This window comes from Nyctibius grandis, chromosome 18 (genome assembly GCF_013368605.1).
Source record: "Nyctibius grandis isolate bNycGra1 chromosome 18, bNycGra1.pri, whole genome shotgun sequence".
NCBI classification, from domain to species: domain Eukaryota; kingdom Metazoa; phylum Chordata; class Aves; order Nyctibiiformes; family Nyctibiidae; genus Nyctibius; species Nyctibius grandis.
In genome coordinates, this window is record NC_090675.1 from 4,610,657 (window position 1) to 4,626,126 (window position 15,470).

The window sequence follows — 15,470 nt, forward strand, 5'->3', positions numbered from 1 at the left end:
GCAGAGCATTCCAGAATTTCATAAATTTTTAAAGAAATATCCAAAACAAAGAGCAAGTAGTATTAAGAAATGTGTAATATTTCTCCTGTATATTTGGTTAAAATATCTTCCTTATGCACAGCACATAAACAGCACCCAGGAGTGGCACCTGCTCAGCACACCTCAATTACATCTTCATTAAATGCCTTATTTTGTGCAAAAATTTTTCCTTCTTGGTCTCAGTAAGACCACCACTCATGACCAGGCCTGAAGTGTAATCACTAACAATGGGATTCAATTTTTGTTTCTCCCACTGTTAGGTCTCGGTACCACTGACACAAGCAGTTTTGCTGCGTGCACTAGACAGACCTTATTGCTCTGGACTGTCACAGTCCTCTCTTCTACCTCAGTTATACAACATGTAAAGGTTCTTGGGTTATAGTAAATTTTAAAGCTTTATTGGTCTAAATAAAAATGTACAAAACATTTTTACAACAGAACCTGGTTCTTTTTCTGTGATTTAGCAAAACCAAGGGAACGGGCTCTTTGCATGCAGAATTCAGGAGGCACAGGCAGCTGCTGACCTTGCACACCAGGTCTTCACCTTCCAGAACGCCGGCTTCAGCTCAGTGAAACATCGAACTGGCTGCAGGGGCTGCGGTCTTCTGACACAGCCTGGCCAGCAGTCCGGCCATTTGTAAAAGTGAGTTCACACCTTCTGCTATCTTCATATGAGTGTATCCGATTTCCTGGCGATAAAGACACTGTAAAGTTTTCTGTTTCTTCTCTTGGTCTATGTACAGTATGACTAATGACTAAATAGAACATGTCCCTTACTGATAAGACACCAATTTCAGAGTCACTGAAACTTAAGAGAAGCGTATCTTCTCATGTAGACCAACTAGAATGTATTTTTCTATTCTTTTTTAAAATCAAAGCTGTATTTCGCCGCTTCCTTTGTGTAAGGAGCAAGGTGCGTATATTTGAGGGCAGGTTTTAAATCTGAAGAGGGATTCCATTACACCAGTTTACCGTTTGTCAACTGGCTGTTAATATAATTTAATATTTTACTATCTATTGGACTAGAATCAAGTATGTACTTAAAGAAAGTTCTCAAGGAGTTATTTGAGGCTTTGAGGTAAATAATAAATTCAGCCAGCATTATGTTTGTTATTAATTCTAGTTGATTCCTAAAGTGACTTTTGGCACTTCTATGGGTGGTTAGACTTTAAACTTCAAGTGATTATTCTTATGGACAAACTGGTGATGCAGAGTGGGAAAGAAAGCAGTAATAAGGTAAGAAGTACTTTTTTGCACTAATATATAGCAAATCTCAAAGAGAAAACCCTGAGGCTGCCCCTGTATTAGGGATCACATCCTTTTCTTAAAAAGGCCCAAAAGACCCCACCAGGAACTAGGTCAGTACTAACCTTGATAAATTCCAGTTTCAGATATTCTGGCATTTGGAAGGTTTTACACACACGGAAGATGTTGCCAATGACATCTTCTGGAGAGTATCCAAGTCGCCACAGGTGGGCAAGAATCTGTGCAGGCAAGAAGAATCCCTCATTTATCTGCAAAACTATCAGGTGAGTCAAGTATATCCACTTTTGGAACAGCTGTATATAACTACTGGAACTATATGTAGTATTTATCAAATAATTTAACCTCAATTGTTTAGCGAGTAATTTGAATACAACTTGTTTTTTTGCTTGTTCTCTTATTCACCTGAACAGAGCCCTGCATAAAAAGGATTTAATTCATCAACTCATCTGCATGGTATTGCCCTTATCTTAAAAGACAACACACATTGTGAATTCTTCAAAATAAACAAGAATTCTGTAGAGAAAAAGTGTCTGTCTACGCAGACACAACACATGAAAACCAACCTTGTATGCTTCATCAATATTTGCATTTATGCAGTGTTGTATCATTTCTTTCACAAGCAGAGGATGAGGCTCATCACATACCTATATCAAAGGGAAATATTACACTTCAAAATATTAGAAGACTCTTCATTAAACCCCTGGTATTTTCACCAAGCTTCTATACAGCTGAAGTACTGAATCAGCCATGTTCTATAATACAGATTAAATTTTAAACAATATGACTTTTCTGGTAATACAGCTATCCTGCCATAGCAGACTCAACAGCATGAAATGAGAACACCCAAGTAATAGATTCAAAAGTTATCACTGTGAAATTTCCCAGAAGTTATGTGATTTGTGTGCTCCGAGAGCTGGAAAGCCACAGTCTCGGACGTACCATTAGGGGCTGCTAGCACGCTCTCCCTATTTTAAAAGGCACATTTTTTTTTTTATGGCCCAATGCTGTAATTGCTACATATATAGTGCTGTCTGCAAACTGGCAAAGCACTTTCCAGGCTTATATATCTGATGGAAGTTTTCCCACAGCTGTAGTGCTAAACTTCTAGCATCACTGTTTTACGCTGTTACTAACCTTGAAGACATTTTCACTGTTAATAAAGCCAAATCCAGAATATGTGGACTGTAAGTTGTTTAATGCCTGTGAATGAAAAAATAAGGCTTCGTTTATTTTCTGAAGTGCTCTACTTCTCACTCCCCTCCTCAGGATGCAATACACTTTTCAGAAAATGATGCCAAATAAGCAGTTTTCAATTGAGCAACAGAGCAAACCACAAATGTATGCAGACTTTGTTTCCTCCCACAAATTCAGTATCCTGTTCCCACCAATTCACTTTTAAGGAGCAGATTCACTTTAAAACCTCAGGAAACCAAATAGTTTAGTTACTTTTGTGCCACAGGTCACATCCCAATTGCTTTACCTCTCCAAAGATAAATCCTTGAGAGCTACAATTCAAAGGTTTTTTGCTTTAAACAGAAGCCTTTGTTTGATCGCCTTTCTTCTTTTACCTGTCTCATGTCTCCTTGGGCTGTGAAGATAATGGCTTCTAGTCCATCATCTGTATACGGTACATCCTCTTTCTCAACAATTTTCAGTAGCCTTGCAAGGATTTGTGAATCCGTCAGCTTGGTGTAACGCAGCACTGCACACCGGGATTGAATAGGTTCTGAGGACAGAGATGTGTAATTAGCACTTCCCTCTTTTCTCAAAGAAAAATACCATTTGTTTTCATCTTGGAAGAAGCTATCTCAGTTTCCAGCTCTTTATTTGTCTTCTTTTAAAGAAAAATAACATGCCAGCTCCAGACAGAATATAGCCTCTCCTTAAGCATATACAATTGTTACAGTCCTTCACTCAAGCCCAAATGTGCTACTTGAGTTTTCCCAGATATGTGCAAATATATATGAAGCTCAGCTGCTGCTGTTCTCCTGGTTTTCTGAATGTATGTTTGTCATGCTATTTTCATGGCTAAACAAGAGAAGTCTAAAGGTCTACCATGTGTTGGCCTATAGTAAAACTTAAAGATTATGTTTTAGAAAGGACAACAAAAGGGGTTCAATACCCAGTAAACAATATATCCGACATCTTAAACTGTAGCAGAGTTGGATGGAGATTAAGCCCAAAGTACGAGAAATCCGCTTCTGCAGTCGTGCATAGCACTATCCATCAAAACCAGCTGTTCAGAGGGTTCACCACCTACACAAATATACTCCTCTTCTATTAGCCGGAGGTACAAGTGGTTTGTTTTTTCAGAAGTACCAATGGTTTCTTGCAAGAAGCAGGTCCAAGGTATTTGTGAAAACTGCCTCGGAGGCTAGCCAACAGTATGGAGAACACATGACAAAACCGCCCAGGGACTAGCAGCACTTTACCTATGATTTTGTCAGAGGCATTGCACGCAAGTGCGAAGCGCGTTGTTTTGGAATAAATTTCCATTGTTCTTCTCAATGCTTGCTGTGCTCCATCTGTCATGCTGGGGGAGAAAAGGAGTTAGGACAGGTTTTGCCCTTCACTGACTTATAGGTGCATCCTAATATCTATTTTTAGACAAGCTTCAGAGTTTACTGATATTAGACAGTGCTTTGTAAATTACTCATTATTCTGGCTTGGTAAACTAAGCAGCTTTTTCTAGTCGTGAATAAATCACCCCACAATGCAGGTAGTTACCGAGACCTCCATAAAACTAACAGACAAAATTAAACCATTAATACTCTGAAGAATACTCCTAAGAATACTACTACTTATATACAGATGGAGTGGAATGTCCTGTTTCCATCCAGTGAAATTGTCTACGTAAGCCAGACTCTTTTCAGAGAGAAAGAACCAGTAAACTGGAAGATGCTCTTTCATATCCAGCTAAATCCTGAAGTCTTTCACCCCAATATTCAGCACCTCCTTTGAAGCAATGATCTCTGCTTACTATGAGTAATCTCGTAAGAACAGTGTTCAATGCATATTTATTTCCTAACAAATTATTTTTGATAGCCTGATAGGAACATCTAAGACCCTCCAAGACAGCAGCTCTGCAGACAGGATAGATGCAACACGTTTCACGTACTAGCTGAGGTCAATGAGAAAACAACATACCTGTCTGCTTCATCAAGGATGATTATTTTATGCCGACCTTTTGGAAGTGTGACCTTTTGCTGGGCAAACATTTTGATTTTGTTTCTCACAACATCAATGCCTCTGGAACAATAATTCAAGCGATTTATGATCAGTTGGGTGAAATTACATAACAAACTCTATTCAGCAGCCACAGTAGCTGAAGCGCTCCTGAGCTCCCTATTCTCCCGCTGTTTGTTCCTGCCCCTTCAGCTGTGTCAGTATAACTGCTGTGAAGCCATGTTATACGCCAGGCTGCCTAACTGATTCAGATTTAAACACCAATACTCCTCCTTTTGGGGGTTTTGAAAAAATAATTTAATAGTATCAGTATATATATATATATATGTATCAGTAACATCACATACAGTACCGCCATAAAAGCACTTATGTTTGGCAAAAGGTAGGGGTAATAAATGAGCAAAGGCAGAAGCATTTAAGACTGCTTTGCTATTTTGCCAGTGCTTCACACAGCTACATCCACAGACCCAGCTATAACTCAGAAGAGTTTAAGAAAAACAGCTGGATAGACTGCATCATTTTAGCACAACACAAACACTTCCCTAGACAGAGTTCCAACAAAGACTTACTTTTAAAAATAAAGGATGTTACATTTTTGTTCTGTTTAGAAAATGCATGTTGTGATTCTATAGCTCTTCTATAACTGATATTAACACAGGCAGGTAAAATGTATTGTACTCATAAACTCCCGGAAATGTCCTCAGAATACTTCAGGACAGGTCTGCTACAGAACTTGGGAAATATAATTAGCCCTTAGTGCCTGATCCTTGAGGTAGAGTCAGTGTCCTCTATATATCTAATACCCTCATCCTACATTTTAATCCCCAACTGCCCTTATAGCCCTAATTTCTACCACTTCACTTTTCTTCCTAAGCACTGAAGACTTTCATTACAACCAACTTGCTCACTTTTAATTCTTAGGAGGATTTTCATGAATGCAGGAGGCTTAACTCTTTAAAGTAAATTCAAGAAAACAGTACCGTTATGGATTCTGCACTCTACCTGCTTTTATTTTTGTGCATGAAAGTATCAAGTTTCTAAAACATCAAGTAATAATATCTATGTTGATAGTTGGACACCAAAGATTACCTAACTTTTATTGGAAAAACTGCATTAAAATAAGTACTAAAGGCCTTAATACAGCATTAAGCCTATCAAGCCAGCCTGAGTTGAACTAAAAATAAAAATGGATACTTGCTTCTTCATTAGAAGTTTAATAAGGTTTGTTCTTTCTCACCTGTCATTTGAGGCATTGAGCTCCAAAACAGCATCTTTTAATGCAGGACCAAGCAGAGCACGAGCCAAACAGAGGATACTGGTGGTTTTACCTGTTCCTGGGGGACCCTAGAAATGCAACAATGCAGGAATTGCTGGTAAGTTTAATGTCATTTTCTAAGCTGCACTCCCTACAAAACTCCTCAGACACGAAAAACAGCTGCAACAGAGGAACTGCAGAGAGAACACCAGACTAGAGGCTGCCTGAGTTCAGGATCCTGCCTCCAAGAGAGGAGAGAAACGCTGCAGGGAGATGCACAAGACATGCTTCAATAGGCACCTAAGGGCCAAGTTAGTTTTAAACAGAAGGTTGTTTGCTACCTGTGTATTCTGCCAAGAACACTGCTCCATGACTGCACAGTCAACATTTCTCTTACCAACACATTCAGGCACAATGCAAATCTATACAGGGAGGTTTTGTGGCTAGATTTCAGAAGCCAGGACCAAGACAGTGAAATACAGTACAACACAGCAATACTTACAGCAATTATAATATTTGGTACGTTACCCTCTTTTGCAAAGACCTATGAAAGAGCAATAATCAAAAATTATATAAGAAAATAATGGGAACAAATAGTTTCCTATTCTATTCTAAGCATGAGAAATGGAGCTAACCCATTCTTTTCTTCCCTCCTGCTTTCATTCTTTTGGACCTTGCTGCATTTGTATTTTTTTAATTGACCCATTAGAAGTCCATCCCTAGAATAATATGGAAAAACTTAAAAGCACTTAATCCCACAAGTCTCTAGTACTCTTACCTTTCCTTTGCACCTGTTATACGTATGCTAGTATAAGCTTTCTGTTACCGAATACTGTGTTTACAAACTAATTTGTCAAGAAAAATATTTTTCTTCCAGGAAAACATTACACTTATGTTTATTTCCGTCATTATATAGATTACATTTATTCATTGAAACAATATTATTGTAACCGCTACAAATTTTCTAAGTTGTATCCAAACAGGGCAAATTTAAACAATATCCCAATTCAAGAAAGCGTATTTCCTTAGAACACCAAACATGTCCTAAAACGTGTGATTTCTTAAATAAATCAGAAAGGTTTTTTCCACATACTCAAGTGTGGATGTATAAATACAAAAGTGCTTTTACTGGCCTGTGGAACTATGCAGAACTATGTTTTTTGAGCTAACCCATAAAAAGATAAAGGGACAGCTACACACCTCCAACCTGCTCACAGTATCTTCATTTCCAACTATTTCACATAATTTCAAGGGTCTGTATTTTTCCACCCTGTAAAAGTAAAACCCCACACACTTCAGCACGTCTAATAAAACTTTAATAGCGCTTTACACTGACAGAAAAGGAGGATTATGTTAAGATAACATGGGACAAAGATGACTTGGTGTGTCTTTAGTGCAAACGCCGCAGGGTCCCCCCTGACAGCCAAGCGCAGGATTGCACCACACTAATTCCTTAATGGTTGTTTTATTTCGGTTAGTATAAAAAAGGAAAAGGATAAAAAACATGCTCAACTTGGACACGAGCTTGGTGCCTCAGCCTGACACCAGGCCCTACGCGATCCCCTCAGTGGGGGCGCCCGGCGGACACAGGCCCCGCAGCACTGCGCGAGCCCCCGCCTTCCCGCCAACGGCACGCCCCGCCCCCCTCCTGCTCTATAGGCTATGCGCCGCCAGTCCCGCCTCCCGCCGCGCTCTGCACCAATGGCCGCGCGCCCCCCGCTCTTCCTCCCTCCCCCGGCCTCACCGCGCAGGCGCCCCACGGCCGCCCGGGCTCCCTGCCCCGCAGCTGCCCCCCCCGCGCAGGCCGCGCGGCTCACCAGGGCAGCTCGTAATGGCCGCCGCCGGCGGCAGGACCGGCCCCCGGGGGGTCGGCGGATCCCCGCTTCTCGCCTGCCGCGGGCCCGGCCTTCTCGTCCTCTGCGGCCTCCACCTCCATCTCCATCCCGGCTGGCCCGGCCCGGCCGCTGTCTCCCCGCCGCCTCGGTGAGGGGAGGGCCGCGCTGCCGGGCCCGCCTCGCGGGGCGGGACGGCGAAGGCCGTCGGGGTGGGTCCTTGCCCGCGCTCCCTGCCCGGGCGGGGCGGCCTCCGCGCGGGTGGGCGCTGTGGGTGCTCCGTAGCCGGTCGTGGCGGCTGCGGCAGCTCTGTGAGGCCGCTGAGGAGGGGCGGGAGGCGGCAGGCCCGGCCGTGGGGGCGGTGGGGTGGGCTGTGCTGTGCTGAGGGGGGGCTGGCGGCTGGGCGTGGGGGCCGCTCGCAGCGCGGCTGGGTGGGCTTGTGCCGGGCTGTTTCGGAGTCTGGCTGCTTTTCCTGCCCTACTGACTGGTTGTGTTAAGATAATTAATAAAAACACTAATATGCTTGCACTTCAGGAGTCTAAACCTTTGTTTCTTCTTCTAGCTACCTTTATTTCTCCCTATAAAATGAAAACAATAAAAGACATGTTGCAAAATACCGTAAGTAATTATATTATAATAGAGGGGTGTTGTTCTGGTGCTACCGTTAGAACTTGGCTATCAGTGCTAGTTTTAAACCTCAGTAGTTACTGGGGCCTTGTTACATCTTTAAGCTCTGCTTATGCTCCACATCGTGACATTTGTGTTAGCTCAGTGAGCTGAGGATGTGCCCGTCAGTCTGGGCTCTGGTTCATTGGGAAGTGTTTCTAATTTAAGATTGGTGTGAGGCAGGAACTTGGAACTGATCATTTTTGAAGCCCTGTGAGAGCAGTGATGCTCTTCTAAAGGAGTAACTTCCTACCACTTGCCACAACATTTGCATTCCGATGTTATTGTCAGTGCCTGTTACTTGGTGTTTTGAGGTTGACACGTGAATGTTTGCAGATGAGAGCATTGCCTTCAGCCTGTGGCCTGATGGTGATGAAGTTTGCTGAGTTTCTCGTAAGGCTTTAAAACTGTGGAGGGTGAAGTTTCTGTTATGCAAAGTGCAGTGTCATATCTGAGTTTTTAAGTAGGCAGGGTGGTCAGTGCTTTAGTCTTGTGTTGCATGGGTTTTTTTATTAATAGCTGTACATGGTTCCCAGTGGTTTTAGGATAAGTGTTATGTAAGGGTGAAGTTGTAAGTGTTCTGCAGCCTTTACATGGCTGGCTGAGTTAACTGTGGATTAACTTTGCCTCCATTGGAGGTAAAGTAGAAAATTAAATAACAGCACAATTATGTGGCATATGAGGGTGAGACAGTCAGCTTTTTTTTCAGTATTCAGACTGTAGCACACATACCAGATGAATACATTGTTCTTGTAATACCTCAAAATCACTATGTTACTCTTGTCTTGGATTTAAGTTATTGCAGTACTCGGCAGAGCCCAACATGAGACAGTGAAATACTGCAGCTGCATACAGCACTGCTGGTCATAAAAGTCTGTCAGTACAGCACCCTGGACGTGTTTTGGTTTCTTGCCAAATTAAACAGTTGTTATGCTCTTAGGAAGTACCAGCCTCTAGATAAGATATGTTTCCTGGCCAGCATTAATTCTCCCACTATATGTGTAGGATTGCTGCTGATAAGCACCCAAAGGACAGTAAGAAAGGCTATTCGTAAGGATTGTTGCAGAGGGCCTGATGACAGATTTTGTGATGTGTTTCTGCTCATCAGTTGCAATAGGTGTTTTGTTTTTTTTTTATTTTGGAGCATGATCTTCTAAAGCACTGCAGTACTGTGTAGGTAGTAAGTTCTCACAGTGGTTCTGTAGTTTACCAAACATGGAACAAGTATTTATTGAAGGCACAACAATATTGATAGGGATGTGTGGCAAGTGGATAGCCAGACATGACCTGAAATTTTTAAACCCCATCTGTCCCAAAATGTGAACTGTTTTTATTGTAGTCTGTCTGTTGAGATCACAGGATACATCCAGGATAAAATGAATTCCAAATTCAGTGCTGAAATGGCAGAATTCTTTTGATGTGTCATCAACAGTGCCTGAATACACATGCATGCAGATGTACTGTATTATCCTGAAAGGAGAATAATCCTGAATTTAAGATTATTCTTCCTGACCTGTCTCCCTCCCGCCCCAAAAGATATATTGAAAAGTATTTGTAATCAGTATAGAGCACGGATAAAGGCTTTTTGTTAATGATTTAGTTAGCAAGGGGAATGTTCCTCTTGACTGCATTCAAAGGGCATCTACTACTAGTAATGGAGATCACCATCAGAGAAATAAATAGTGATCTTGTGGTCACCCCAGGAGCAAGGAAGTCCCAGCTGCAGGTGCTTGATGTAGGGAAGGTCTCCTTTAAAGACCATATTGAGGATCTTCCCAGATCAGCTCCAGTCAGGGACTCATGTTCTAGCCCCTACGGGGAAACCAAAGCCCGATGCAACAGGCTTCATCAGAGGGTTGGGTAAATGCAGAAGTTGTGGCAAAAAAAGTGAAACTGAGGATCGGTTGTTTTGAGCTTGGACAAGAAGTTGCAAGTAGTGAAGACGTTAAAAGTGAAGCAGTAGTTGAAAAGAACGAAGAGCAGCAGTGATGAGATTATGATGGGGGATGTGAGGTGTAAAATCCAGGAAGCAATACAAATAAATGATAAGAGAAGAAACTAACTTTAGGCAATCATTAGTGAATGTATGTGTCTGTTCTGCATATTCAGTACAGATAAGTAATAAAGAAATTCTTACATACAGTGGTTTTGGGAGGGAGGGGAGAACTGTTTAGTATTGAAGGTCATTTTGCTTTTGGGTTCAGTCTGTGAGTTCAGCTTACTGTTATTGTTAGGGCTAACACTAATATACATCATCCAGCAGGTCTAAAAGGCCAGGGGCTGAGACCTTAAATTACAGTGTTAAGCGCAAAGTTCCTTCAGCTGTCCCTTCCCTGTCCCCACCAGCCCTGCGGGCTCGGTTAAAGCTGTCACCTCCTATTGCAGCGTGCTGTTGTTGAGCAGCCACAAGTAGGTCACATAGCACAGATGGCCTTGCTGCCAGGGAAGTGCCGAGTCTGCAGTCCCCTCTGAGGCTAGTCCCTGCTCGCGCTCTCTCCCTTTCACACTGTTAGGTTGGAGACAGTGGAATGAATTCTGATGCTACCAACCATTTTATCTTGTGTTCACTGAGGCTGAAAGCATAAAGCTGGTACAAATACCAGGAATGAAAGCACTGATGGGGTGGTTAGAAGGGAGGCTGGACCCGTGCTTTATGAAATGGGGCATCACCGTGTTAGGGGGTTTCATGGGCTTGACATGTCTGCACCCAGCCTGATTCCTGAAGAGCTGCTGTATAAACACCTGAAAAATACTTAAAAGAGTGGATTTAGATCACTGCAATTTTAAGCCAGAAAAGCTTTATTACAATTTTTATGCGTGTGTTGAGGAACAAATTATAATTTGTCCGTTGCTTTACACTAGGTTATAAGAAAAGGTTTCAGGAGCAGTGACCTGCTAGTCCTACTCTCCTGCTCTTTGGATGCTTAAGACTAACAATGTAATTGAAATTTCCTTCCTTTTTTTTTTAATTACATAATAGAGAATGACGAGTGTCCAGTACAAGACCAGACGTGTGGTTACAGCTATAGTCAGTAGAGGGAGTATGGACACCTGTATTAAAAGCCAGAGAGGGTCATCCGTGACAGCCAAGAGAATAGACTTTCTCCTAGAACTCCTCTTTTGTCTGCGAAAAAAGGTAAATTCTTTAAGCACATATTTTCCTAGATGCCAAAACGCAGCTGTTGGCTACTACCACTGTTGATAAAGCTGAAAGTGTAGGACAGGGGAATGATCCTTTGTGCTTGCCATGCTTTTCGCCTTGCGGCCGTCACCCAGTGAGCACTCGGCTGCTTGCACCTGCACCTTGGGGCTGACGTGGAGCAGTACCTTTTCTCTTCCATGTCAGGATCTCGTGTGTGTTGTAGTAGTAGATCAGTGACTGTAGCAGGGTTCTGTTTGCACAAACGCCTGCCTCCGGGGAGGACACGGACTCTCCCTTTTCACTGAGGAAGCTGAGAAAGTAGTTGTGTACATGACTTCTGTTGCCAAATGTAGATGTTGCAAAGAGCATTCTGCAGCAGCAAGTGCCTTGCTGGGGCTCCCTTGTGTAAGAGGAAGGATATTGATGAAGAAGAAAGAACCTGATGGCTGTCTGCTTGAAGACTCAGTGCTGAGCTGGTGCAAAACCAGAGGCGTGATGTGAGGGCTGTGTCAGCTAAGCTCTGATGAATGGTACCATTCAGTAGTTTGAAATGGAGGTAGACAGGCTGGGTTCATCCATTCTTTTACCAGTGTGCCACTTAGTTTGTGTTTTCAGATGTAACACTTGGTCTCTCTGGCCTCCTTTTCCCATAATAATGGCAATATGGACTGACTTGATTGCTGTTTATCAGAAACTTCAAAAGAAATTTGCAATGAAGTTGAGACAAAGTGGATTTAATTGTTTTAATAGTTACAGTATTGCTTGACTTTTGGTCAGCCACAATGCAGCTACAATATAGCATGATACTTCTGTTTAGTGCATCCGGCATTTGTACTTTCTTGTGCTCGTTCCTTACATCAGCAGCCTGGTAATATTCTCCACTGACTGTCCCTAATTGGTACTGCATGACATTATGCAGTCCATTTCAGCTTATATCGTCTCTTAAATGCTGGGCAAAACTTGATCAGAGACCTTGTTTGGCTGAATGAAACAAAATAAATCTTAAATAACGTTCATTTGCGCTCATTTTCTGTATGTAAAAGATGAAAATGCAATAATGTTGTTGTTTATCAGGAGCCCAGGAATTACCAGGCTGTAGCACCCTGAATTCCTTCAAGTCCGCAGAGCATGGATTTAGAAATATCAGAAGGAAGAGCTGCAGTATTCCAAACCAGGAAGTTCCTAAAGCATAAAGGAGGAATTTAGCAAAAGATTAAGGTAAGAGTTGAGTCTGGCTTGACTGTAGAGTGCTCATGATAGAAGAAGTGAGAAAAATCTGACAAAAATAAAAATGTGGTTGTTATCTTCAGACCTCTGTGTATATGGGTGAATTTTACTCCAAATGTTTGGAGTGGTTTTGCCTAAATATGCAATGAAAAATAGGACTTGTACTCTTTAAGATTTGTTTTAGTTGCTGAATATCTATTTGGGATTTAAGTGATTACTGGGTATATCATATTAAGTTGAGAGCATAATGCCAAAATATGCACTTGGACTTTGATTGTCCCAAGAGAAAATGGCTTGTGAACCTTTCCTTAATCTGGGAGAACATGAAAGGAAAGTGTCCTGTGTTACTGAGCGAAGGTGTACTCTGTTTTACGGGGTTAAAGTCTAGCAAAACCCAGGTGGCACTAACTGGCACTGTACGGTTAGAGCTGGCTGCAGTGGTGCCAGGTCAGCTGTGAGAGGACACTCCTGTGGAGGTAAACCTTTGGATATTAACCCTGCGATCCAGGCTCCGTTCCACCTGGGCTAACTTCTTAAATTTAGGGCTGCCTCCCTAAATTTCCCTTGCCTTAATTAGGTTCAGTATATCCTCTGATTAAAGACATCTGTTGTCCATTGTTTCTAGCACTACAGTATTGAAGTTATCACAGAAGTCTGAGAAGTGGGAGTGAGGAGAGAAAAAGTTTCTCTTTCCTGCATTAGTCATCTGGGTTTTGCCCCTTCCAAGTAAACAAGTCCTGTCAGAGCGTGCCTTACTGAGCAAGCGAGAGTCACTTGCAGGTTTGAACACAACCAGGCTGCAATATAACCTGGTGCTTAGTGAATTCCTTGAAAATACCCGAGTTCCCTGCAGCCAGGTTGCTCTTCTTCTACTGACCCGTTGTAAGGTGGTGGTCCTCTGAAACAAACGCAACAGGAAAGGGCAGTAAGGTCCAATGTCGAGAGCTCCATTTAAGCAGCAGAGTACTGTGTCACTTCACTGTTACTGCATTTAAGTGCTATGTAAGAACAGGACATTTTAAACAAAATCAAACAGTTTGCCTGTCTTGTCCAGTATCCAGTAAATCTTGCTTTAATGGTGTGTCAAAGTAACAGTTAATCTAATCAATTAAAGTTAAACATTAGCTTATATATCCCTTCTTTTGTAGTTTTTTTTTTTACTTGCACTTCCTCAAAGCAACTTTACCTGTAGCAGGAAGGGAAAATCCTTGTATCAGTCTCCTTTGTTTCATGCATCCGAAGCATCTAAGAGCACTTTGGTTGCATAGAAGCTGTGCTTAATCAGCTTCCTCGGGTGTTTGTCTGGCTTTCACACTGAAAGTGACAGGCTAAAAAGTTTGTCAGAATTGGCTTGGAGAAGCCTGAAACCACTTCTTACATATGGATTGTTTATTATATTTTTGTTTGGTAAGTTGACAGGCTGTCTTTAGGATATATCCAGATAGTTAAAGATATGCTTATACCTTTGCAGGTTCAGTGTCAGATTTTGTAAAATGCTTTTGGGCTCCCTCTGGATAAGTGTAAGGCCACTATAATTGCTATCAGTCTTACAGAGGCCAGGCAGATGCTACAATACAGTACACCTAGCATAAACATTTTGATGTGAGGATTTTGCTCACCTTTTGTTTAAATGTTTATTTTCTCAATAGCTTGATTTTTAATAAAGCTTTTAAAGAGCTTTGAATTTAAAAAATGTCTTTTTAAGCTGGCTTCTGGTTAGAGAACTTAAACTATTTCTCTGTTCTGAGAGTTTCAAAGTGTTTTGTGGTGTTTTTTTTTTGTAATCTCTGTTGTAGATATTTGTGGCTAAGTTTTGTTGAGGGGGGAATTGGGGTGCATACATTGGTAAGGGAGAAACTGTCAGTAACCGAAGAGCAGAGAAGTGTTCTAGCTCTGAAGGCTGAGCTTTCTGATACCAGCTCAGAATTTGCCTGCCTGAACTTCAGTTTCCAGTGTGCTTTGTGCATTTGCATGTTGGAGGCAGCTGGATGCATTTGAGTGGGATTTTCAAAATAAGCTAATAATGAGGAATGAGTGTAGTCCTAGTCCTATGGCAGTGCAGGAGAAAACTCCCACGGACTTCAGTAAAACCAGGATTTAATTTAGGGGTGGTCTTTAGGGGTTTTTGTTGTTTTTAAAATTTCTTTCAACAACAGTAACCTTAGGTGATGCTTGCACTGACAGAGAATTATTTCTTCCTCTCCTCGCCCCCCATACCATAAACAGAACCTTAAATTTTAATTTATTTTTTATCTAATCCCACCACACGCCACTATTAATCCATAAGTTTCACTGCCACCCAGGAAAGCTTTGCATATAAAATATTGATATTATTAAACAAATGTTGGCTGCTGCATCCCAGGGCATGTTTTTCTGCCTCTCCTGATGTGTGGAGTTTTTTATTGTCTTGTTTTTTTCCCTTCCTTTCATTCTGACTGCACTGCTATGACTTGTTTCTCATTTGCTCAGCCCTGCAGGTGAGATATTCTCAGGGCTAATATTCATTAGATGGTAATTAAAACAAGAAAGGATGGATGTTAATGTAAAACGCTACATTTCTTTTTTAATTTTCATAAATCTTCCCCTGAATGTATCCTCTTTTAGGAATCTCTCAGAAAGTAACAGGTAGCTTCTTTCTTTCCCTGCAGATTCCAGAAATCTGCAAGGAAGAGTTCAGGCTTCTCAGAAACATCTTTTTCTAGTGTCCTATGCAAAATAATTATTGTTCAGAAACAGCCCTGATGGTAAGGCTTATGAAATTAGGAACAGCCAGTGCTGTGTGTGAGGTTTGAGCTGTGAGGGGCACGATGGTTGCTCCTCTGCGCACAATTAGAGCTTACAGGATGCTTCTGTGTCT

At 41.8% G+C, this 15,470-nt stretch overlaps 2 protein-coding genes across 4 annotated transcripts in view; one reads left to right on the top strand and one right to left on the bottom strand.

The window, feature by feature from the left end:
- Window positions 1–421: 421 nt before the first annotated feature.
- RFC2 (replication factor C subunit 2) lies at window positions 422–7,755 on the bottom strand. Its single transcript, XM_068415757.1, has 11 exons — window positions 7,564–7,755; window positions 6,947–7,016; window positions 6,249–6,290; window positions 5,729–5,835; window positions 4,453–4,554; window positions 3,738–3,838; window positions 2,874–3,031; window positions 2,440–2,505; window positions 1,869–1,949; window positions 1,410–1,523; window positions 422–728 (listed from the first exon to the last, which is right to left on the bottom strand). Exons 1-11 carry the CDS (start codon window positions 7,686–7,688, stop codon window positions 606–608), a joined length of 1,089 nt encoding a protein of 362 aa, XP_068271858.1. The 5' UTR covers window positions 7,689–7,755; the 3' UTR covers window positions 422–605.
- A 3,567-nt stretch (window positions 7,756–11,322) lies between these two features.
- CLIP2 (CAP-Gly domain containing linker protein 2) overlaps window positions 11,323–15,470 on the top strand; it is an 86,798-nt gene continuing 82,650 nt past the window's right edge. For all 3 annotated transcript variants that reach the window (XM_068415660.1, XM_068415662.1, XM_068415664.1), the window contains exons 1-2: window positions 11,323–11,380; window positions 12,461–12,604. The gene's annotated coding sequence lies outside the window, so the exon portion shown is untranslated. The remainder of the gene's footprint in view (window positions 11,381–12,460; window positions 12,605–15,470) is intronic.

Excerpts from the sequence above, each read along its gene's own strand:
- RFC2 (XM_068415757.1), bottom strand. The coding sequence starts at position 7,688 with ATGGAGATGGAGGTGGAGGCCGCAGAGGACGAGAAGGCCGGGCCCGCG. Across the intron at positions 2,506-2,873 it reads CCCAAGGAGACATGAGACAG|GCATTAAACAACTTACAGTC; the intron begins GTAAAAGAAGAA and ends TTTCATTCACAG. Across the intron at positions 729-1,409 it reads TGAAACTGGAATTTATCAAG|GAAATCGGATACACTCATAT; the intron begins GTTAGTACTGAC and ends CTTTATCGCCAG.